Raw genomic sequence first — 26,359 nt, forward strand, 5'->3', positions numbered from 1 at the left:
CGCGGCGAGTCCGTTCTACTTATTGTCGCTCTTGAGGAGGCTCTGGGCGCTGAAGGGGCCCGCGGCGGCGCCCTCGGCCGTCTTCCTGAGGTCCGTGGGCATCGCCGCGTCCTCGGCCGGCGACGAGCTGTCGCTCTGGGCCACACTTTCCGCCCCGCTCGGCGAGCCTCGGTCGGAACTCGAGGATCCGGGCTGCGGGGACGCGGAACTGTGCTCCTGGCGCTGCACCAGCTGAATCGTCGTCACGCCGTTGGAGTTCTTTATCAGCCTGCAAAGCGAGTGTCTCGTTAACATTGTGCGTGTGGAAAAGCCCGCAATCTTCTCTCTCGCCAATCAATATTCAATCATTGCGAAGCCATTTTAGCGGAGAAACATGGAAAATTTCCCTTGAATCATTTGGAAAATTCTTCGCACGGGGTTTTTTCACGCGCCGTAATTTCGGGTGGAAAATACCAAATGAGCTCCGAATTTGCGAATGCAAGTGAGATTTCCAGATAAAGCTCTTTTTTCCGTGGGGAAGAAACTATAAATCACGGTTGAGAGATAAAGAAAAAAGTCTTAAGACGCCTTGACGTCACTAACACTCATCCTGACCGATAATTATACATCCAAATGACGTCAATATGACCAACTTTCTGATAGCAAAAACGGAAAGAAGCAAATCTTCAATCAAGGCGGAGATATTGTGGTTAAAATATATGGTCAAAATATTCTGTTCTCAATTTATATTGATTGTTTCAGTGCCAAAGTCGAATATAATCATAAACTTATCAGTAAACAGTTCCGATTTTGAGTTAGAAAGATTCTAATCGACGTCTTTTCACAATATTAAGTATTGTTTTAAAGAAAATTCCACTGAAAACCACATTTTGATCACGTTGTGAGTTAGTTTCCAGTCGATTTTCAGGTGATAAAACCAGAATTAATCGTAAATCATTGGTGTAGTTAGAAGTGTGAAGAGATATTTCATACGAATTCAATCTATTCCTCAAACAGTGTTCTTACAAACTCTTTTCTTCCCTTCAGCAGAAGTCAATTTTCGCAACACGCGAAATATGAAAAATTCCCCACAATTGACGTGAGATAGAGTGAATTATCGGCCCTTACGTGTGAAACAATTAAAGCTATTATTTAATTGATTTTACGTGATACAAGAGAGTGTAATTCAATTGTTGCAAAATCATCGTAACACCGCGGAATGTGCGTGAAATTCCAACTGCATTCGAGGGAAATTAGGGCAGTTTTGGGGCAGCCAACAGAGATGTTGTACTCACGGGAAGCACTCGGGCTCGACGCGCGAGAGCGCGAACTTGCGATCGGCGCCTATGCTGAGATCGGTGGGCATGTCCTCGGCGCCCACGTCCATGGCCTCACTCTTCACCGTCGACACGGGCGGGAAGCTGCGCACGTCCACATATTCGCGCTTCACGGGATAGTTGGCGCCATTGGACACGGACAGGTGGTGGAAGCTGGTCTGGAAGGCGCTCGGCGAGGAGGGAAAGGACGCCGAGGAGTATGTGGAGGTGCTGGCGCCGCCCAGAGACGACGTGGCGCCATTCGTGGTGGCTGTGGCAGCGCCGGCTGTGGAGGTGGTCGTCGGCGCCTGTCGCAGCAGCGAGATGTTCTTGATGTTCTTCAGCTCCGAAGGGTTCCGCAGGAATCTGTGGGTGAGAAAGCACTCCAGTCAAATTCTCTAATCACAAACCTCAGGTGCTCCGTCACTGTCTCGAGTGCGAGACTAAAAATAAACACACACAGCGGTTAACCTTGGGTGGAGGAAATTGCCCAAAAGAGAGTCCGTTATCAACGCACTTTTATTGGCTCTTGAAGGTGTAAAAGTGATTTTCTCCCTCAAGTGACGCAACATGATTGGTGAAATACAACTGTTTGCCACATCTTCGATTAGAAGCTCTTCTGGGGATGAGTCAGACCAAGGGCTAGATAATACAGCCAGAAGTACTTCAGAAGTGCAAGTTCTTTTTGCTGACGAATCAGCCAGATTCTCTGAATTTCTTTCGATTTTCATGCAGAAACAAACGAAAAAATCTTTTTCTAGGTTATGTAACAAATTAGGGACAATTTTAGTGAATAATTCGCATTCTAGCACGGAAATACTTCTAGTTTTTTGGCAAAATTTAGCATTTGCAAGCAATAAATAATGTTTTCTTATCCTTTGATGGCAAAAAACACTGCAAATTGTGCTAAGATTGAACATAACCTCAAAAATAGTCACTTGGACTTGGAAAATGTCCATTTAGACAACTTTTTGGATAATTTTGACTGTGAATCAGCAATTTTAGATGATTTTGAAATGATTTTGTGATCTAGAAAACTTCCAAACGGAGTCTTTGGAGTTCTCTTAGTTGCATTTGTGAGGTTATGGTCGAAAAAGATGTCCAATACAAGCGATTTTATCTCGATTCATTTCATGTTCTAGAAGTGTTAGGCAAATTTAGAAGTGTTGCACAGATTTAAGGCATATTATCTCCCCCTTGAGTCAGGCTGTGTGTGATATTGATTAGGATCTCTCGAGGCTTTCAACATTTTTGTGTGTGTTGAAATCTGAACTGCAAGACTGTCTCCTGTATCGATTAATTAAACGCAGAGGACGTCCTATGATAATGACGCCTTTATCAATCATGCGGGAGTAAACTTGTGAGGCAGTGTAATAAACTCTTATCGACATGAACGGAAATTTATTGAAATGAATGAATCGATAGAGTGTGATTCAGTAAAGTGAAAACTCAACTTGCGATAGAAACCCACGCAAATCTGACACAGTCACGTGAAGCTCTCAGACAATTTTTGTGGCCAGAAAAACCCAGAAACGCGACAAAGAGCGCCCAATCGGCCAGCATTTCTCAAAATGATTCACCAGAGAAATCCTCTCAAATCCTTATCACCCAACTGAGAGCTGAGCAAATCCACCCACTCGCGCGACAGAAAGGCGCTCTGGCTTATCGCTGTGTTGGCAGGATGAATACTCACTGGTAACAGTGTCTCTCTCCTTGCACCTTCCGCAGGATGTTGACGCGGTAGTAGTAGCGCAGCGCCCTGGACATCTTGTCGTAGTTCATGGACAGGTGGTTCTTCTGGATGCCCCAGAGCTTGGCCAGCCCGGCTGGATCGACTATCTTGAACACACCTGTGTCGCGGCACTTCCACGCGATGTAGCTGCTGTATCTCTGGGCAGGATCGTTGAGGAGTTGCTGCAGAAAGTCCCACAAGAGACGACCATCTGGAATTGACACACAGAAGAAGATTGTCATGTTAATTGTGCTGAAAAACTCCTGAAAAATATCCTATTTTCATCCCATTTTACCCAGACTAAAAACGGCAAATTAATGTCAATTCAAATAGAGTATGAATTTCTTCATGTTCTGATAATGTGATAAGAAAATGTTTCAATCTATTCGATTTTACGTGCGTTTTAGAGTGTCTTTCATGAGCTGAAAAACCCCAGGAAATGCTGTTAATTCTAACAGAAAAAAACCCAAGGATTGGGTTTATTACTCTTTTTTCCGTGAGTTTACTTAATCTCTGAATGTTCTCAAGTTTTTATGCACTCACGGCAATTCACAGACATTAAGCTTCATTTGATTGTTCACGCAGAAAAAAAAGCCAACGCATGAGTGTTGAGCTTTATTTACTGCAATCCGAGCATTGCAAACAAGACGTTGGCGAGAAACTGGCGAAACTTTGGTGGTCAGGAATCGCCGCGGTGACGATAATTGAATTATCGCCAGCGCGGAATCGTGAATGGGTGTGCTAATTGATCACTATCCGGATTAAAGGGGATGCCAGGCGGGAAGTGGGCGTGAGTCACAACTGGGCTACTCACTTGTGTTCGGCTCCGGTGAGTCATTGGGGAAGAACTCGTTCTTCACGGGGAAGAACTCCGTCTTCACGGGCAGGAAGGCGCCGGGCGTGTTGGGCGCGGACGCCGACTTCTCCGACAGCTGGTTGGACCAGGAGTTCATCACGGCGCTGATCTGCTGCGGCAGCGTCGGCGCCTCCTTGCGCAGCGGCGTGATCGGTGGGCTGCTGGCGTTGCCGTTGCCGGCGCTCGCCTCGCGCTTCACGCCGTACGTGAATGTGTCCTCGTCGGACTCTGATTGGGCGCTGCCGGAGCTGCCGGCGCCGTTGGCGGGCGCCGCGCCGCCGCTGCCGTTTGTGTACTCCGCCTGAGCGCCGTCAGGCCGCGGCGGGCTGCCCTGCGAGTCCACGGACGGCGCGGGGCTGAGCGTCACGGAGTTGGAGGTCATCAGGTGCTGCAGGTGCACGGAGTGCAGCAGAGGGCTGTCCGGCGGCGCCAGTTGCGTCCAGTTGGGCGTCGGCGGCTGGCTGTGCGGCGACAGAGGGTAGCGGCTCGTGGGCGTCACCGGGCTGTTGGGCAGATAACGGTGCAGCAGCTGCGAGTCGCGCACCAGCATGTGCAGGACATTGTGGAGGATATCACCGGCTCCCGGAATCCGCTCCGCGAGATCTGTTTTGGTCAAAAGGCACAGCGCTTTGCCTGCCCAGAGAGAGAGAGAGAGGGAAAGCGTGTGTTAGATAACGCGCGTCATCACGTAACGACAAGGGGTGCAGCATTATAAAATTGATTGTATAAAAGGTGGTCTTTCACAAGTTCTCCATCGCGTGCACATTGCGTAAAATTCTGCATTATTGCCTTGTTGGCCAAATATTGTGTGTGCTTTCTGAGAGAGAGAAAGAGAAAAAGTTGCTCTCATTTTTGGATATGCACGAGAAATGCAATTTATTGTGTTTGCGCAATTTTATAACTCAACGCGTAAAGCACGAAATTCAAGACATCTTCGAAAGTCTCCCCAGAAAAAAAAGCGATAATTTGTGGATCATTTGGATATGAATTTGCATAGAGAACGATTGTTAAGGTCAAGCATTTGATTGAATTTCCTACTCAATTCCACGCCATGATCGCAATAATCGCGATCATCGGCTTCCCATTAGGCAAATCAGGTGCGATCGCGTGTTTTTTTCGGTGTGATCAATCACGTTGCGCAACACGGGCGTTCCCAGAAGGCATCATCACAGTGAAATAACGAGCCCCTCGTGTGGGAGATTTGTTGAAGACTGTTTTGCGCGCGCGAGAGTCTTTTTTCCAGAACACTTCGCGAAAATGTTGTTCATTTGCGATTTCTCAGAAATTTTTAATAAAAAGCGATAATTTTTTTCCATCCACACAATCAATGCCATAGAATCTTGAGCGTGATTGCTAACATCAATATTTGTTTTCATTAAGAGTATTATTTCCACGAGAGGTGCAATAGTCATCAATGGGAGCCTCAATTTCACAAGAACAGAGATTCAATTGGCAAAGCTTATCAGCGGAAAATATCAATTCAATTCGTGCAAATTTTACGCATCGCATTGTTTGTCGTCTTCTAAGACACTCACACACTCAAGAGACAGAAGAAGATCATTAGGAAAAATTTCGCAGTAAACGCGACAAAGACAAATACGCGCCTAATGCTTTTTATGGGAGATTTATGGTAAACGAACGAGGAAGTTTATTTGCACACACAAACTTTTGACTTTTGTACTCTTCAGAAAGTCGTCAGGAAAGTTTTCCGAGCACAAGGAGTGATTTATCGATTTCTGGGCCAGAGTTTGCCACACTCTGTGTGCGTTGGACTGATTAAGCGCCACTTACCGTTCATCTGGAAGAGATCCATCTCGAATTTGGGCAAATCGAACTCCCTCTCGCACCACCGCAGGAACACGCCGACGTCCTCGCGCGTCCACAGGCGCGGATCTGTGGTGAGCTGGGCGGGAAGCTGAGTCTTGAGCTCGCTGAGCGGATTCAGCGGATTGGGCATGTGTGGAAACCGCCACAGCATCTCCGAAGCCTGTCCCCAGATGCCCAACGGTGGCGGAGCGCCCAGCGCGGGCAGCGGCGGAATCGGCAGCAGCTTCATGGTGTGAAAAGTGGCTGGAAGAAAAGGGAAAACACATTGCACACGGATTAGAGCGGAAATTCCACTGATCTTGCGCGATAGAGGCGAAAGAAATGGAGATGCGGAGAAGAAAAAGGCAACATAAACTGTCATATAACATCCGTCGAAGCTGGTTTAAGCGGAAATGCATGAGTAGAATTTTATTTGTCCTTAAATTGCAATCGATTTGCAGGTATTTATGAAATTCCCTCGCATCGCGCGTATTTTATTATAATCATTAAGCGTGCCGCGGGATGCAGCAGCCGCGGCGGCCTCCCCATCGTGATCTCGTTTCTCTCGCATAGAAACATCTCCCGTTAATGGTTTTGCTTGATGATGTGCAAGAATTGAACTTCCTCGCAAAGGCCAATTGGACACGAAAGTGACACTCCGCATGGAAAGAGAGGAAATATCATGCTTGCCAGTGAGCTTCTTGAGAATTTCCCGCTCAATTCCCCTCAACTCTCTGCCGCAGAGACTCGCGACCACGTCGTGACGAAACGCCACACAAAACACGTTCTCTTGTTGAGTTCAGGAAGCATGTTAAATTTATCGTATTGATTTCTTCAGCGCAACTCGGGCGGTTTTGCCACACATTCTCCCAACCATCTGCTGACCAAATCACAGCTACTGACATTGACCGAAGCCACTCAGCGCCGAATGGAGGCATCCGCGACTGCACACGCGAGAATCACAGCCTCTGTAGGACTCCCTTGCTCACCTCATCTGGGCAAAAAAGCCACCACTCACACCCATTTCGGTGGAAAATTCTCAAAAGCCAGAGCGAGTGGAACGAGAATCACTTGTTCGATGATCAATTTTGTGCGGTCGTGCCTCCTCCACGTCTTTCCACCTCATTTCTTCCTCAACGCCCAGAAGACATCTCGGCCCCTCTCGCCCGCTGGCGGGGAACCGGTTTGAGCGGAAACAAAAACATAATAGCACAGCCATGAAGTCATTCCTTCTCTTCCAAGCACAGAAACCACAGAATCCGCTGCGGAAGATATTTCTCACTCTCTTCCAAGCTCGTCATCTGCTTTGTCTTTCCGGTCCCTCTTCACACTCAGCGCCTTGTGGGAACTTGGCCTGCGCGCGGGGTGTTTGAAATGCAAGAATTTCCCACTGGAATGCCATCAGGAAATTCTGCCCACAAAGCACATCTTTTCACCGGCCAATCAGTCCCAGAATATTTGGACTTCATGTGCATCTCTCTCAACTGTAAACGGCCATAATTCAATCTCAATGCAACTGATTGTGGGCTAGCAAAAACCACAATGACTGAAAGGCCATAACTGCTCATCACAGAGCAATGATACACATTCCAAGGGGGGAACAATCGCACTACGAGTGGTGTACAACGCACTGAAAGTGTTGAGCAGCGAAAGTTTGAGGAACAATGCTTTCTTCAAAGCTACTTTCAAGATTCAAAACACAGTCATAATGCTTTTCTAGGTTATGTGATTAATTTAAATCGCTTAAAACATTATAATTGTAGCGATTTGATCAGGAAAGTTTCTACTTTTCGGCAGAATAAAGTATATGCAAACGAAAAGAGTGTGATTAAGGATTTTTAGCGGTTAAGAAACACTAAATTCAGCTTGAGTCAAACATAACCTCAAAAATCTGTCAATTTTATGAACTTTCTGACTCATTTCTAAATTAAAGTCTGCAATTTTGAGTTCATAAGAGAACATGAACACAAAGAAATACTTTTCTGCTCAGGTTTTAAGAAATCATGAAGAATTCTTTAAAATCTCTTAATTTATGTTTGAGGTTATGATGAAAAAACATCCATAAAAACCGATTTAGAGTAGTTTTTTGTAAAAATATCGACTGGAAACTTTGTTGAGAACTACAAAATCTTTAACTAAAGTTGTCAATTTGTTTTTCAAGACAGTAAAATCATTCATAACCTCACATTTTCACACGAATAATAATAATAATAAGTTGAAAGTGATGTACAGATTTCAGCCACATTATCTGCCTCTTGATACACTCTCAAGACGACTGTATGGAAGAACATGAATAATAATCTCTGGTAATTTGATAAGTATATTCAGAACACTGCTTGGTTCTATTCGCATTAACCCTTGAACAGGGAAGACGGCACTTTTTCCGCCACTTCTTCTAACCCAGAGCGCGCCTTTGTGTGTGTGTGTGTGTGTGGAAAATAGAGGCCGGAGACAAAAGGCAGGAAAAACAAATAGAGTATAGAGAAAAAGAGAATATATGAGCAGGAAAGAATAAGAAGCACAGGGGAAAAGAAAACGGGAAATTCGCGCAATAATTATGGGAATTTGCCAGTGCTTTTGATTGAGTGACTAAGAATGCGAGGGAGAACGCGCAGTTATTACAATAAAATAATATAAAGAATAAACCTCTTCTCTGCCCATAAAAAAAATAGAATATCTGATAATTTTTTTAATCTTCCGCTACCGACAGCAAATAGCAGAGTCAAGTGGAAAATATTTGCATGATAAGTTGCGAATGACGTGTGATTTTTCTCATACGTCCACCGGTTAATTTCATCACTTACAATAACTTTCCCACAGGGAAAATGTACGGCGCTGGAGGAGGAATTTTCCAACACACACACACGCGGAAGGCGGTTCTCTTGGTCACGAGTGACTTCCGGGATTTTGTGTCACTCGCCCAGGTCTCGGTCGCCTATGCAAATCGCGACGGCGAAATTGGGAATCGGAAGTCAAAGTGCGCCTTCCGCATTTCGGCCTCATCTTCTTCCTGTGCCCGCGGTGTCTGGTCGCGAGTGTGTGGCAATGACATTGAATTTGCAATTTACCCAGTCAGCGTTGGCTCAGGCATATATGTATCTCTCCTCCTCTCTTGCAATTACGCCGACCGTGTGACGTCTGGGCTGTTTTTCTTGCGAGGCTGCGCGTGCGACTTCCAATTTTAAAGAAACTTTAATTTCCCCACATCTCGCCGCAATTTAAGTATATTTGCGCGCTCACGGCGCCTTTTTCCTCCTGCCATTTAATACATCTTTGTCATTACAACCAGAGCGTTTTTCTCTCCCTCTCTCTGGTCGCTAAGATGCGGAAAGTGAACTTGTCGCTTTTCACGAGCGCGCAACACACAAAACCTGTGCAAAATTACTGGTTTTGCTAATTGCACCGTTTTTGCGCGCGCACTGCAACTGCCGCTCTCAAGAAGAAATACGGTAATGCTTGTGATGAGGATATTGTGACAAAAATGCCGACTGACGACCTCTCACCTTAACTGTGCGAGATCACATCTCAAGGAGATCCTGAGAGATTACAGGTTAGCCTTATCAGCACGCCAAGAACATGAGAAGAATGATAAAATTTCACTGGCAATGGACATTACGATGCTCCAAAAGGTCTGTCCTTTCTAAATATATATTCTCTTGCTTGATAAGTGAACCAGGAAATACAGTTTTAGCACTAATTTAGCCATATAACGCGATAAAGGAGCATACTTTTATCGCGAGAGCGCATGGAAGTTAAATGACACGGAGAAAACATTTAATGAATTATTTCAATGAAACGCTCAAGTGTTTATTTACACGGTTTATCGTGATACAGCAGTTCTGAGGCATTTGCAAGACATCACACACAGCGTGGAGTGAAGTAGGAAGAGAATCTCTCTGTCTTGGCAATTGTCTTAGCGCGCTCTGTCTTTTTTCTCTTCCTATTCTCGCGCGCTTGCATCTAGAACAAGATATTACTGTAAATGAGATAGTGAGATTCCGCACTGTTTTTCCATCAACAATCTTCGCGCGACTCGCTTGCGAGATCATCGCGAATCTCGCGCATAGAGCTCAGCTGAGAAGCTGAGATGTATTCTTCCGAAAACTTAATGGTTAACTTTATATTGTGTTCTTATATTGTTTAATTCTGACTGACGGAACTGCGCGCCAAGATTTTTTTTCTTCTTTCCTTTCCTTTCATTTATAATTCTTTTCCACTTTGCAAATTGCGGAATAAAAGGAAGCGACGCGAGAGGGAGAGCAAAAAGAATTGTACATACTTAGAGACAGTGGAGTTAAAGTTTTATTGTAAAATTGTGGCCGCTTGTGTGTATTTTATAAAATATAATGGTCGCGCGGGAAAAAATATGACTGGGTAACAACGAGAAATCAGACATATAGCGAGGTCAAATTGCAAATAAATTGTTTCCGGCTTTCAGTGTGTGACTCGGCTGTCGGCATCAGACGCAGGCCAAAGTCACCGACTGGTCGCGAGAGTGACTTTGCGCGTCTGGGGAAGAATGGGGACCCAGTTTCTGGCTTGAGGAAGATTCCTCAGGGTGCAGGAAGAGAGCCGGCCAGCGCCCCAGGGCGAAGGGGCCAGAGCATCTGCCCGCGAGAGAGAGAGAGACAGACCACTTCCGCCTGGCACAGAGAACATGCGAGAGGCGACATGACGTATGCGGAAGTGTTTGGCAGAGCGTGTGCGCCACATACAGACACTTCCATTCTCAAGAGAGCAACCGCAGTGGCAGCACAAATAATACCTGGCTCTTCAACTTCTCTCTCACCGCTTGACTCTCGGGCGCGCGGAGCAACAAAAGTGGAATTCCTTGACAGATCGGGCAAGTGTTCAACTCTCTGAGCTTCGCCTCATGGCATCCAATGGACGAGCGAAATACCGGGAAACGGATTTTCAATTAATCGACCCAGAACACCAAAACATTTCAACATCCACTTCTTTCTTCTTTTGCCCTGACAACCGCATGAATTTCTCAGATTTCCTCACATCACAATATTTCCTCTTCACCACAGACAGACACTCTTGAGCATTCTTCGGTCGATGCATTTGCTGATTCATTGAATTATCCTGTCTAAATATTCTTTGCGAGATAAAGAATTGAAAGATTAAGAAAATTTCTTCAGTTTCCATCCGATATTTCTGTAAGAATCCACTTAAAATCACTTTTTAGGGTGTCTTTTCTAACCATATGTCTAAATAATCATTTTCAAAATGTTTTTCTCAAACATTTTTGAGGTTATGTTCGATCTCAATACAATTTGCAGTATTTCTTGTCATGAAATATTCAGAATAGTAACACTTATTACATGAAAAGTCTTTATTCTGCCAATGTCTAGTGATATTTCGGACTTTAGCATAAGAATTGTCGTGCTAGAATGCGAACTATTTCGATACATAACCTAGTAAAGCATTATTACGTTTGTTTCTGTGTAAAAATCAAAGGAAATCCGAAGAATTTAAATAGTTTTGTGAGTCAAAGAAGCTCTTAAGACATAAAATATTGTAAGCTTTCGAATACTTCCTTATTTCCAGGTTGACCAATATCTTAAATGCAACATCTTAGCTTTGAGCAGATCACGAAACTGCCTTTACTTCTGCGCCAACCGCAGCATCTCTCGAGATTGGAGTCAGTGAGGAGGCAAATTGAATAATTCTATGACTGATCTTCCAGTACTAAAATCATTATCTGCGGTGGATTGAGATCAAGAAGGGAATCCACTGAGGCGTGAGATTGATTTTGACGAGGGCAAAAACACCCACAAATCACGCTTTCAGCCCTAACAATGGCCAAGTGACAAATGACTCTTCGCGGTGTTCCTTAAAATAGGAAGAAATCTTGCACAGACACACACACAGAGAGTCAATTTCAACAGCAGGATATTGCGATAAAGAAACACAGAGGGAATTGAGTGTGCGAAGAGAATGGAAAAAAAGAAGCAATTTAGTGTCGAAATCCGAAGAGGTAGAGAAGTTAGGAAAACAACCCGAGAACTTCCCAAATGATCATGTGACGTGGACAAGTCGTAAAGAAATTAATTAAATGCAATAAACACTGAAATTTCCGCTTGTGCCCAAACACCCAGAAGAGACGCACGTACGCGCCGCGGAGATGGAGAATGGAAGAAAAGTCACCAACAGAACCGAATTCCCGCTCTTTCTCACTGTGTTGAAGAAGGCACAAGCGCTCACTTTGCACAATTGTGTGATTTTCTCCGGCAAGCGATACACAAACTACTGGAGATTATCGAAAGATGTTGCCGAGGTTACTGACACCTCAAGGTTATGGACCATAATCTCTCTCTCGCACTCTTCTCTCGATCGTGTGGAAAGTAATTTAACATAGTTTTTTCCTCTCTTTCTCTCTCTTTCTCGTGCGCCGTACAATTTTCTGCATGAGCGTTGCTGGACGTTTTTGCCGGCGATGCTGGCCGCGTCTTGAGGGCTATTTAAAAAATTCGGAGCACTCAACTTTTCATGAGGCACATCATCCCGCATCATATCCCCAATTCGTTCCATTCCTACCCGTTGGTCACGACATATACAATTTCTACGACTTTTTTTCTCCACTGTGCGATGCCCGCGCTCCAGGCCATCGCTTTACATCTCATTCCACTCGCCTTCTCGCCTCTCTTCAGCCTCCAACATCTCGCGTGTGTTTTGGTTTCGGACCTCCTTTTGCCCTCAGCCACCTCCATTCCCGAGAGAGAGAGAGAAGCTGATCATGCGGAGATTGAATCTATCGGGAGAACGGCCACATAATTGATGGTGGAAGCTGAGAAATTCCCGAATGGGGCATCCAGCCAAATTGCCGCTCAACGCGGAACCCGGACGCTCTCCAGCATTTTCTTATGATTGCCACACGGCGAAGCACACAAGCAGCAGCCTTGCGGCCTCCCAATCATCGATCTCCAAGTGCCACGAAATGCACAAAACTATTCACTCTCCGAAATATCCTCACAATTCACTTGTTTGTATAAAATCAACGCCCGATGGTGAGAAAGAAATGCGCGAAGAAGTCACAAATAGGGTGACAAGAAGCACCACAAAATCACGCTGAAAAAAAAGCCCAAAAATTCAATTGACTATTTTGCACAAGAAAGTGCGGATTTTATTTGCTCTTGTCTCGGGGGAAAAAAAATATTGCAAACAAATAGAGTTTGAAGGGACACTTTTCGCCACCCTGTTTGTTAAGATAAGATTTGAGAAGAGATGGAGAAGAAAAAAATATGGCAAAAGGCAAAGAAAAAATCCTCTACAATTCTCCACAAACACACACGTAAGAAATGCTATTTAAACAACCAAACATTACAGTTTTTGGGGGATATATTTTCTTCTTGTGTAAACTTCAACCTCACGAAATTCCTTTTGCGCGCTCACTCTTCATCACACACAAACAACCAGATAAACTTCCTCACATCTCTCACACTTTTCCTCAAACGTAACGCCAAAATGTCGAAGAACACGCATTGTCCATCGTCGGTAAATTGCCCCATTTTTGTCACGTAAAAATAACTAGTCAAACAGACGCACAGCCGAGAATAACAAATAGCAAAACACCCCCCAATTTGGCGCTTGTAATCATCACCAGTGAAAATTCCGATTGTAAAAAGGTGAGATTTTTATTAATGAGAGAGAAAAAATGACGTGCATTTGATGGTCTTGCAACAGCGCCAGAGTGTAAGTGATGATGTAAGAGAGTTTATTGTGTTATTCAGGCACACTTGACTACACTTCGCACTCCAATGCAGAGATTTCTCTGGCGCGCGATGACCACAAAGCCCGACTGTTGAATAATTTCGTGGCCAAAATCAATATTTTAAGCCAAATGCAAAGTGGGAATATTTGCACACTCCTCCAGGAAATGAAAGCAAATGGTCAGGCATGGGAGAAATAAAGGCGGAATTCGTCTAGTAAAATCATGAAAAGAGTTTTTGGAGTCGATAGTACTCCAAAAATTCCTTATCAATATCTGAGTGGCTCATTTTTTCTGGAGCACAGTGTTGTGTTTTCTGTGTCTCAACCCCAAAACGTGGGATGGAGATCAAGGTGGGATTTGCCTTCAGGGCTTCCGCCACTTGACTCCGATCGCGCCTGCCAAACATCGAAGGACATCGCGGTGCTCTCAATTTTTGCACACACACAGAGTTTATCTTGTGCGACTTCTTCGGACACACTCTGGCCAAGCAGACTTGCGTCGTCAGCTTCCAATTGGAGCAATTCCTTATGTGACTTTGCGCATATCCGTTATCTTATCACCCCGACACTGTCCTCACTGTACACAAGAGTGGAGAGAGAGAGAGAGAGAGAACAGCTCTTGTTAGTATCAACATTTGAGCCACTTATCATGTCAACTGTTGGCTCTTCCATGTGCCCTCAACTCTTCTCCGCGTGCACGCCATTCTTCGCGAACTCATGGCGCACTTGGAAGTTGAAACACGCCTTTTCGCCTCGCACTTCCACCCGACGACGTCTCAAGACTGTTTCGCGCGCGCAGGAAAAACCAGAAGATTCCGATAAAATGTAACATTGATTCCGCATTTGAGGCGTGCAACAGAGGCAGTAGTTGGTAACAATTAGGTACTCCGGCTTGTATTTGTGACATTTGTCGCATTCTTATCATCGTCCCACTGAATTGCTGTTCAGAGCTCCTGCCACACACCCATTGTCGCGCGCGGCCCACGACGCGCAAAAAGGTCACCCACAAGATCACAACCTGGAGACACACAGACGATGTGGAGCAGAATTGCGTGGTCAGGAGAGGTTAGTCATTCTCCCCCATCGAGTCGTGACAAACAAAAGGCAAATTGAATCTATTTTTCCCACTCTTTCTCCTCTCACTCAGAAAAATCTCCGCCACAACACACAATTGCTGAACTAATTCCTACACAGACTTCTGTTTCTTAACTTCCGAGCCACTGCACAAATTGATTTTGGGTATAGATAAATTGGTATTAATCGGATCTCACATCGCGTCTAATTTATGGGGCATTTTTGCCTCATGATCGTCTTCGTCAGCAGGTTGAAGGCCTCTTCTTATTCACACAGGGATTAAATCGTGTGCAGTGGCGGGATTTAATTAATCAACATCAGAATCTCACTCACCATAGGAATCAAGGGAATTAATTGAGAGAGATGTTAGCAATGCCAGCAATTCCAGAAGCTTACCTGGGAAGGAGAACAAGAAAGAATCCTTACACATATTTCCACACTCCTCAACTGAGCAAAAGTTCTGTGATTTTTTACAGTAGATCCACTAATTTCTTAGATTTAAGATTGCAAGAACTGATCTTAATATCTCACGATTTGTCCATGAACAATTTCTGTCTTGATTTCCTAATGTTGTCTTTAGAAAGTGCTTTAAAACATTCTGACCAAGTTGTGAGGTTATGAAAATCGACTTTAAAACCTTTTGAACCAATTTAAACCCTTCTAAACCCGGAAATGAGTAATTTTAGGGAATATCACAACGTTTCTACTGGATAACAAAGTACAAATCGCGGAAATAAGAAAGCAAAGATGCTTAAATATCATTTTTGAGGTTATGTTTCACTTTAAAGCTGTTTTTTATTTCCAAAATTTAACCAATCAAGGCTTTTTTGATCACAAATGCTCAATAATGCCAGGAAGAAGAGAAATATTCCGAGTTTAAACAGAATTTTGATGATTTTGAGGGTTTTTTGGACATCAGAATGTGTTTTAAATCAATCACATAACCTAAAAATAGCAATAAAATCGATTTTTGTAAGCAAAACAATTCTAAATATTCTACTACTTCCAATTCCTTATCACTTCCGTGAAGTTGTACACCACTTCCGACCATAATATCTGCCCCTTGGATCCACCCATGCAAAGCCACTTCCAAGAAGTGTTGCTGCGAATTATTACGTGTGACATTCCAGCGGACAGCGAATGCGACACTCCGTGTGATCACCATATAAAGTCGACTCGATACAGTCTGTGCTTCGAATTGATATTAATTTCAGTTCATTTCCAAAAGTGCTTTGTCAAATCAATTTATTATTGTGTTTATAAGCCGAAAATTCGCCACCACTGCAAATGGGCGAAGTGTCGTCCCGGACAGACAAGCGTATAATTCTGCCAAGCGCGCGCGAATGAGAATTAGATTTTCGGTTCGGGGGTTATTAAATGCCTCTATCAGTTGCTCCATCTCAAGACTCTCCCGCCGCCGGAGGGGTTTTGTCAGGACGACGATGAGAACTGATTGTCGTCTTATTTACATTCAATGTTTCTTCTGTCTGTATATTTACCATAAACAACTTCTCTTATATTCCAAACTGAAAACTCTCACTCTTTCTCTCTCTCTCTTGCGCTGCTCTTGTGGAGAATCAGCATTTTCCTGACGCTGTGTTTTCTCTGTGTGTCTCTGTGTCTGTGATTGTTTAATGTTTATTGTTGCATTATTAGTTTATTGACGCTATCACGGGTGATTGAAGACGTTTGGACGCGCGCACGCGGTGTGAGGAGACGAAGGACGATCGCTCAAGTGTCCGTGCACATAAGCAGGGGCGAGTTATATACATAAGCTTGAGTACTGATTATGTGCGAAAAGCTAGAGAAACAGGAACTGGAGGCGTTATCGCTGCCATGGAGTGTATATGGCAGTGATAAGGAGAAACAGTAACTGATTGTATTTTTATACACTACGCATTCACAACACTCTGTACACAACCATCAGAGCCTCTTCTCTCTTGCTCTCTCCCTTTTCCACCTTAGCGGAAAAGCCGAGCTTCTCCGCGAGCTTCCCGCATTTGGTGGGTGTTTTGCTCCAAATTAGTCGAGTGCGACAGAGTGTGAAAAGCCCGCGAGACTTCTCCGTCATGTGGAGGATGTCAAGTATCAGTGGAGATTGCAGATAAAGCTTGTCGTGTTTTTTTTTCTTCTTCTCTGCCTGCTTCCTTGCGCCCCACCTCATGACATCGGATTTAAGACTCTGGGTTTTCCAAAAATGCTCACCCATCATAAAACTCGCGCTTTTTTGCACGCGCGCACTCATCGATTTGAGAGAATGTTTTCTCAATGCCGGGTCATATTTTCTTTTATCACTCTCTTCCGCCTTATCACTGTGTGAGACGCACACTGTTGAAGAACAGAGAGAGAGAGAGAGAGGCTTCAGATGGCTCAGCTTTTGTGTTTCTCGCGCACTGTCTATGTTTATTATTTCCCGCAGAGAGTTCAATAAAGCAAAAAAAAGTCACCTCTTGTGATATTATTTCACTTTTTTCTCTGCTGTCGCGCTCACAAGCTTCCCATCTTCGTGAGTAATCAAATACAAATTGCACACGTCACAAGAGCCACTCTACATAATGTTGTCTCACATGAGCGATTGATTTTCGCTCTGCCAGATGAGCGTCCAAACCAGATTCTGCCGGATCTCAATCCTTGGCTATTCACCTCCATTCCCGAGGGTGGAGCACAATTTAACTGGCAATCTTAGATCGTTTTCAACACTCTTTTCGGACTGTTAAGAGCCTCACCTTTTATTGTCCACCGAATTCCATATAACTTTTCAGGATTTATTATTGAAACACATTCTTCTACCTGTCACCCTAAGAAAATGTAGCTATATTTTCTCTCATCGACAATCTATGGGTCCTTGCAATAGACAAACTGGCAGCGAAGACGCTGCAGGGATGATTTTTCCTACCTGTTTGCTCAGGTAATGCTTTCAACTTGAAACAATCCACAATCTCTTAATTATGCAATGACGATTGCAAGTGTTCTCAAGATGGAAAAACGGCTTTTTCCTACAGCTTGAGTCCTGATAATCCATCCTAAATGAGGGTCCTTTTCCAGCCCACAATTTGAGGATTAGGACTTCCAATAACTCGTTAAGTCCTCTCCGTCTTAAGAACCTGTCCTTGAACTTTGATAAAACCGGTCGCTTTCTGGTGTTGCTTCTGTGGATGAAATCTTTAAGGAGAGAGGACTCTCGAAAAGGAGCCGTTGAAGATATCCTCAAACTGACCATTAGAGGGAGTAACAGCGGAAAAAATCTCTTCCTACCCGAACAATAGCGAGACCCTCATGAGTTTCTCAGAACACACAAACGACGATGGATGATGATGATGATCTTTGATCCAGAAGACGCACGAAGAGAATGCGGGAGAAAAAAGTGACCAACAAAACTAGCGAACAAGGGATGTTTTGTGTGGAAGAAGCATGTTCTCCGGGCGATGCTTTCTTCCTCGTTCCCGAAGCGACAGACGCAAAAAAGGACGAGGAGGAATGTGAGAAATGGTTTTGTCTAGTAAACAAAACGGATCCTGAGCGCATAAAAAAGCGGTATTTGGGAGTTTTTTTTCCTGAAAAACTATATCTCGTAAATTGGAAGATCCTTTCTCGGGATGCTGACATTCAGCATTTCACGAGAAAAATCCTCTCTCAACAGCCAGAAGAAACTGTGCGCGAGAGAAGCTTGAAAAATCGTGGGAAGGTATTGAGAAATTAGATGATCTTTGATAGTTTCTTCCACTCCCTCATTTCTCACCGAGACCTCTTGACTTCTTCTCCTCACAAGAGAGACACGCAGAGCGCGCATTGTGACATCCGGCCGAGAACATGGTGAAATTTGTGAAGACTGCGCGCGTTGAGACATTTGCCTACCTTTTAACACAACAAATAGACACTCTTGAAGTCGTCGAAATGCACTCGAGAAAGAGCGACTGTTTGATCTGTCACAGATTGACTGCGAGTTAGTGAGCATTCCTTTTGTCACACTGACTCTCTTGAGGAGTTTATTTCAGGGTTGAGATTGATTTAAGGAGCCAGAGAGGCACAAATTTTTATAGCTTTTGCGCCAGATCATCTCGCCTGAAGACACACACTCAGGGAGTATTAAATTGTCATAAAAAGCATATTTTTAGACCCGCGCACAACTCCTAAATACACTTCATTGAGAAATCACAAGCGCTGATCATCAAATGAACGAGGAATTTCAGGAGAGGTGCTCGAAATCCCTCACAATTTGCCCAATCGTCTCTCTTTTTCTTCCGTATCTCCCCGCATCGGAGTTTTTAGGAAGTTAAAACCACCCAAAAGCCTCTCACTTTGCCGCGATAACATTGCGGAAAATTCGATGAGACTCACAAAAATATTAGAGGTAATAATCTTTCGGCATGTGTTAGATAAGCAAAGAGTGTAGGGTGAATGGGAAGAGAGATTTTATTCACTTTCTTATCAACTCTCCTGGCCTTTGTTCGTACCCTGTTTTGGTCAATTGGTTTCAGCAAGGGGCAGAAAAGTTAATTTTACTGCTTTTCTAGGTTATGTTACAGACTTAAAATATTATTTATGTCTAGAAAAATGTCTTTTTGCTCAGTTTTCTTTGCAGTTTGTGCCTTAAAGTGGGAAATTCAACCTTATTATCCTGTTGAAACAATGTAATATACGCCATATATACCTATTTCAAGGTCTGAAAGGATTGAAATTAGTCGAAGAAGGATTTTTTTTGTCATTCCGAAGTGTCTGAAGTGTCACGAAATGGTGTACAGATATCAGTAATACTATCTCCCCCTTGGATTTCAGCAATGATCGTGAAAAATGAGGAAAAAAAATTGCAATTTCATTGATTGCGCACCAAGCAAAGGAGGGGGATTATAGATTTGGTGGGTTTCCGAAAAGGAATTCCCCTGGAACAATAATAAATTCACAGTTCGATTATCATTTGTGACCACTCTCGAGTGACTGACTTATCGCATTTGTCAATTATCGCGCTCAACGGTGACGCCATCGCCGTGATCGTCACGAGACGGCGAGAGAGAGAGTGAATGTCAGGCTTGGGGTGTGAGCCAGCGCACAGATGTTGCAATTAATTTCCCCCGGAACACACTCACCCTCCGGCAAGTGCACAAAATGATTCCCAGCCTTGAATCATCAATTTCCATGGCAGCATCCCTTCCTTGGATCGTTTCGCGATTATTTGCAGAAGGGTCGGAGAGACACTGCGACAATGAAGTCCACAATGCGACCTTTAAATGGATTCGTGGTTGGAAAAATTGTGTGTGTGTCCCTGGAAAAGGGGTGAAAATTTCCAATTTCCATCTTCCGGGTGAGAGAGAGGGGGATGTCAATGTACGGCGCGCATCAAAAGAGAGGGAAGTGCACCCTAATTTGAATATTTATACGACACCCAGAGGGTCGATCGTCTCTCCCGCATATTTTGCAGCAAGTGTGTGACGCACTGAGGGCGATGATTCCGGGCACACAAAATTGCTGGGCTGCCTCTCGATGTTGTGCAAAATATGTCAAACACCACATTTAAATGATGATAGTGCATAAAACTGGAGTGAATTGTCAGGAAAAACTCCCCCAAAGCGTGTGCAGAGGCAGCAAATGGGCCGATTTCCAGCAATTTGCTTACATCCACAAGTTAAAGACTCTCTGTGGCAATGGCAAGAGGTCATTTTCACGAGTTCACAGTGCCAGATTTGTTCATAAAATAGTCTCCACGCCATCCCTTTGTGTCTCCTCGAGAGGCTGCACAGCAAGGAATGGGTGGAGAGAAGCCGTAATAAATATCAAGGGGGATGGAAAGAGAATCAAGTGAAATGAGCAACACAAAACCATATAAAAAGACCGTCGTCTTGTCTTGCCAAGCAAACCCAAGAAATCACATGAACAACTCTCTCAGAATTGAATTGTCTCGAGAGAGACATCAAAAGTGTCTCCCAACCTTCGAGCCGAACTCTTCGGGTCGATCTTTTTGCTGCTAATCCCAAAAATGGCCACAAGAACTATCACTTTTCGCCAACGGTCACTTTTACGACCAGTCAAAAGTGACCACTTTAATAACTTCTTCTCTTCGGACACACGCTCAGAATTTCGGTGAAATGTCCAAAGAGAAATTTGATTAACCCGCATTTTTTTTCTTCCTGTGAATCTGGTTCTCCTGTCGCATGTCCAATTTGACCCATTCGATCTTCTCTTTCCAACTCTGTCAATATTTAGCCGCTTCGCGCTGGGCAAATACTTCGCATTCACGTACAAATTGACGACGTTGTGGGTTGTGATAATGAAATTATCACAAACATCAGCCGTGAAAGTTCTCACAGTGCTGCAAAGTGAGTCCGAGAGATTTGCAACACTGCGAGACTTCCTCCATTTCGAATCACACATTCTTCCGCGTTGAGCGGTGTTTTATGCAAGATTCTTGCCTCTCTGACGAACTCACTATTGTCCACGCTTCAGCGCCGGTGCTAATGCTCAGCAGATCAGTCCAGTAAAGTGCATTTGCGAAAAGGAAGTGGAATTGCTGCGAATGTATTGCGCGTGTGGCGCGAAAGTCCTTAAAAATCTTCTTTCCACCTATTTTACCTCTCTCAACGACTGCTTGACGTCTTTAAATTTAGTTTTCTTGCTTAAAAAGAGTCTCAAGTTCCTAAAATTCTTTAATTTCAGAGTATAAGAAGATTCTGAATAAATTGTGAGGTTGTGAATCAGCCAAAAATTGTTTTCTGATACCATATCCGTTGATTTTACTTCATAATACACCCAAAATCGTTACGTTTAATCGAAAAATGTATGGTTTTGGAGTTTGTGATACTTAAAAGTAGTTTTTTAACTGTCAAACTGATATAATCACGATTTTTGAGTAAGGAAGCTCAATTTTTACCTCAAAAATTGAAAATAATTCTATCTTTTTATACAATAATTGATGTTTTCAGTCACTTAATTTTTCCTTCAATCATTCCCAAGAATCCTCTAAGAGTCTGTAACACTTTGAAGGATTTCCCCTGAAGTGTACACCACCTTCGGGCAAATGCCTCCCCCTTGGAGCTCACCCAGAGTCAATCACGAGCGCTTATTTCTCAACCTCTTCTCCTCATCAATAGAGGCCTGCTTTTATTTATCATTAACACCCATTGAACACTTTCCGCTATGTCGACAGACAACAGACTTCGTCTTTCGCCGTTTCTCTCTCGCGACCAGCAGCATTACTTTATCCCGCGAGAGACAACAATTTGCTCAAGCAATGCGGAAGTGGAGTTCAAAACCTGCGAGAATATATCATGTCGCCTCACTCACGCCATATTCTTGAGCGTGTGCAATTGAGCAAATACCACCACTTTCTGCTGCTTCCTCGCGGAATCATGTTCTTTGTTCCCGATCAGCGACACCCTCGCACAAAATCGCCCCAAAACAGTGCCGCGAAAGGAGTGAGTTGAGATCGTCTTCGGTAGAAATTCACATTAGTCACAGAATTGCCGCATTGAGAGACATAAATCACATCACGAGGAACGTCACATTCCTCAATCACTCTGTATTTTCCCTCCCGCAAAAGTGATCTTTTCTTGTCTCTCCAATTCTGCTTCCTCATTCGTCAACTCGCGCGCGATGTTATGAGGAATTAGCAATTCATACAAGGGAGTTGTTGCTCGAGCTCCTCGCAGATTTGCACACACACAGAGATAATCTCTCTGGCCAGCGTCTTGTGAATTTCAAATTCTATCTTACAAGTGTTGAGCGCACAAAAAATGCTAAATTACAGCCACTGTACTCTCGAGTGTATCGATGGGTGGGATATTATTAAAGAATGGGAATACGGAAGTGTGACCATAATGAATGCTGAAGCAGTCTTTCCTCCTCGCGCTGTCAAGTTTTTCACTGGGTATTTACATAAAATGTGACTCAGAAGCTCAATGTGAAGAAGTAAATGGTGATTCTGAGAAGATATAGAGAACTGGTCGAACAAATCCCAGTAAATAAAATGCTCAAGTTCTGGCGCAAACTAGCTCGCAAACTAGTCCGAAATTGCACCTATTCAGGGATATCAATTAATCCCCCCAGAGTAAGTAATGCACAGACTCGCCCTCTAAACCGGGTTTATGCCCAATAATCTTCAAGACTATTTGTCCTGTGTGTCGACGGGAAATTGAATAGAGAAAAAAGTGCGTAATTACCTTTAGCTTAGATGATAGAATTTATTGTCTGTTGACTTGTCCGCTTGAAGACAGTAATCCAGTACTTGCACCAACTTATGTTCTCAAGCATTCGGGTGGAAAATCCATAAAACACTTCTCTCGAGCACTTTGTGTGTGAAATAGTACATTTGTCGTCTATGACAACACACTCACAATCAATTGTTGCAAATACAACTTCCGGATGGTGAATCTTGGCTGAATTGATCGCGCGCCTTAAGTGTCTAACACTGTGTAGGATGGTTGAATCTCTATTTATAAAATCTCATTTGTTTTCCGCTGATGAACATTTAATTTTTAACGATGGACAATATCTCACGAGGAAACACACTTGCGAAGCGCACAACAGTTCTCGGACTCTCTTCTCTCCCTCTCTCAATTCTGGTCTTGAGAATGTTCCTTCGCGACGTGAAAAAACTCCAAAAATTTTGCTCCCCCACACACAATTAATCGGGGGTGGTTGGGAAGAGAGAGAGATATAAACTCCCCTCTTTTTTGGCTTTGATAAACGTCGTGCACAAAAACAACACCACACAAGGAGAGAATTATCCTCAATTTTGCTGCGCTGCGAAACTCTTCCGCTGATTACAGTTACTCTTTGTACTGTGATTTATCGCCTCCTTTGCATCCGTCACTATTGAGATCCCTGCACTTTGTACCGCGTCACAAGAGCTAAAATATCCCGTGTTGGGCCTCTTAATCACCATGTGAAACGCCAGTGATTGGTTCTCGCTGATAAAAACGGCCTGCAAATTCCTGCGAGTTGCCGAAAAAGCAAAACAAAATCCGTCGAGATGTTGAGGCGAACTGTCTTAATTCCACACTGTGTGTCTAGAAGAGAACTCTTCGTCGTGCGTCGACGAAAGACCATCGACTACTGCCCGACTGGCAACGGAACGGCGTGCGACAAGTGGAAAAGTGGAAACGTGTCCGCTAGCTTCTTGATCCCACTCACACACACACACGCGCGGCGCAGAGGGCGCTGTATAGGTGCGCTGAGTGGGGGAGGCAACCTTTCGGCTGGAGCGCGCCGATCCCACTTCTGCGACATGGCGTGCTGTCTGCGCTCTCCTGCGGGAGTTGCGCAGACCCAGAGCGGTTCTCGAGGAGAAAGTCCCACGAAACCTGCAGTTCTCAACCTCTGCACGCACCCGAGTCGCTCACAAGTCGCACACAAGTCGCCGCAGTAGTGTGTGTTTGTGTGAGCGCTTAGCGTTGTGTGCGTGGTGTTGGAATTGGAAGGAATTGTTGCGCTTCCGTATATACAGTCGGTCCCCCACTGTCTTTTGTTCACGTGGGCGAGAGTGAGACAATCGATGTGTGGTATTTAATTTATTTATACAGAACAAAATTAAAACAAACACACACACACACACACGGCATCTCAGCAGGAGAGATTCACCACCACTCATGACACTATGTGGTCTCCCGAGAAATAATAATGATTGTGTGCCAAGTGAGATCTCACACTGCCATATCGTGGAGATTAAAAAGCAATTCATTTTTGGGCCCCATCGCGGCACTTCATCTCCTCTCTTGGGCTTTTCCAGCGCCGGGGAAAACTTATCGGTCACACTTCCTGCATTACGCGCACTTTTCGAGTGCCTCTAACGCGCTTAGTGCAGGACTTCTACGTGGGTTTGAGGTAGGAAATGATGAGATTTCGGTGCTATTGTATAATATCTCAACCTGACAAACAGTCACAAAAGTGCTGAAGCTGAGCTTGTTGCGCTTGTTTGCAGCTTTGCATAAGTTTTTGCAGAGACATCAGCATTTCATACTAAAGGAATTGGCTTCAAACAAGGGGGAGATAATATGCCAGGCATATCTTTGTACATTATAAACTGGATCAAGAAAAACACTTTTAAAATAATTTTTTGTATGTCGAATTCCCTATACCAACCGACAAAACACCAAGCCCTGCCCAATTGGTATTCCTGGAGATATTGTGGCGGGAATGCCACTGTCATGGCGGTCTTCTCCTTCTGATGAGATTCTCGCTGTTAGCATTATTTCACGGTAGAGGCAGCACTGAGGGAGGACGCGGAGAAACAGTGCATCGTCTGTAAGAACAAGGGTTACATAGAGCCAAACTCCTTATAATAGTATTTGGAACTTCATTTTAAAAATTTTCAGTAAGTTGTGAGGTTATGAAACTGTGAAAACTACACTGAACATATCCTGATGATCTTTTCATGTCAAATAGCGAAGGAATCGCATAGAAAATGTATTTGGAAACCAAAATAAAAATGATTGAGGTTATGTTTGATGTTCAAACAGTTTTTTAAACCCATTAATTGTTGTTTAAATTATTCACATAACCTACAAAAGTGGTTTATTGTCCTATCTTTCCCTTGGCTTGAATTCAGACTGGCTCAACTTCTCCTTCACTTTGAGTTGTCCTTAGAGTGGCTTCTGAGGAAGGAGTAGAGGAGGATTTTACAAATGGAGAATGATGTGCCTGAACAAGAGCTCGCTGGGATGGAGTAAAGCGGACGAGATCGAAAACGCCACACCATAATTCTTTATCTCTGTTTGCACTTTACCTGCTGGTTGGTGAGCTGTCTGGCGGTTGTACGGTTGTATACTTAATTAGCAATAGTGGCGATTGCATAATAGAAAGCTCGCGGTATGGATTTTATGTAAAATGCTCGTTTGGGTGTTGAGCGGCTCCTCTGGGCGCTCTGCTCTCTCTCTCCCCAGCCGCCGAGCGAGCGTTACTTCATTCTCAGGCCCCAAAAAATGACATAATAGTTTTGTCAATAGGCACATTATTTAAAATGCAACACACCGGTTTATTATTTAATCCGCAGACACACAGAGCGCTGAAAGTGGTCGTGGAAGTTGGTGAGAGTGGCATCGGTTTTTGGCATGCACAAGAGACTTTTCCACCGCGAGGCGTAAGAGTGTTGCGGTGGGGCGTCTTGTGTGGGACGCCAGATGACACACTTTGCTGATTATCTCGTCACTGACCGTACAAATTCCTCATGCGAGAGTGCAAAAACCCTTCGCGAGGCTTTCTTTTCTCTCGATGGCCTTTATTCACTTTTTGGATTTCCTCAAGTGCCCAAAACACCAGCACGACCGGTTTTCACTGGGCGTCGATTGGGGAAACGGGAGAAGGAGGAGAAGAAGTGCTGCTCAGAGGCTGTGGCTGCTGAATTTCGTGCTCGACACGCTCGAGTGGCGAGGAAAAAGAACCCGAGAACTGTGTGTGATAAAAGGAAGGAGTGAAGGTACTTAATAGAATGCCAAGTAGAATGATGAGATAAAACCGGAGAATTCTCTCTGCTGCTGACTTGCCGTGAGCTGCCGTGCAGCAGATTTCCTCATCATGCATCGTGGAAACGCACACTCTGAGTCCTGACGGACATTCTTCTCGCAATCTCGACCGCAGCTCAAGAGGCCTGTCATTTCAGGATGCGCCTCAGGTGGATTTTCCACAAACTCAATGGCCAAGTCAGAGATGAATAGCATTATATCCTGTCATTTCCACATTTTCTATGCTGATTTCCAACATTAAACTTGGCACAAGTTTCTTTGAGCAACAAAAATTTGAGCACTAAAGTTGATTTTCCACTTAAATGTGGGATTTAAATGGTTCAAATCTAAAGGCCACGACTTAATTATTAATGATGAGCACGAATTGGTTCGCTTTATTGCTTTAAAAGAGCACAAAAACATCTCTTAGTCGTAAATTTGTCATTTGAGC

At 44.0% G+C, this 26,359-nt stretch overlaps 1 protein-coding gene across 1 annotated transcript; it reads right to left on the bottom strand.

Annotated features, from left to right (window-relative positions):
- Positions 1-23,523, bottom strand: LOC132262746 (ets DNA-binding protein pokkuri). Its single transcript, XM_059762150.1, has 6 exons — positions 22,630-23,523; positions 5,675-5,953; positions 3,842-4,516; positions 2,989-3,238; positions 1,275-1,661; positions 1-268 (listed from the first exon to the last, which is right to left on the bottom strand). The coding sequence occupies exons 2-6, from the start codon at positions 5,937-5,939 to the stop codon at positions 16-18; spliced, it is 1,830 nt and encodes a 609-aa protein (XP_059618133.1). The 5' UTR covers positions 5,940-5,953; positions 22,630-23,523; the 3' UTR covers positions 1-15.
- Between the last annotated feature and the right edge of the window lie 2,836 nt (positions 23,524-26,359).

Source organism: Phlebotomus argentipes, unplaced genomic scaffold (assembly GCF_947086385.1).
Source record: "Phlebotomus argentipes unplaced genomic scaffold, Phlebotomus argentipes genome assembly contig_15, whole genome shotgun sequence".
Lineage (NCBI taxonomy): Eukaryota > Metazoa > Arthropoda > Insecta > Diptera > Psychodidae > Phlebotomus > Phlebotomus argentipes.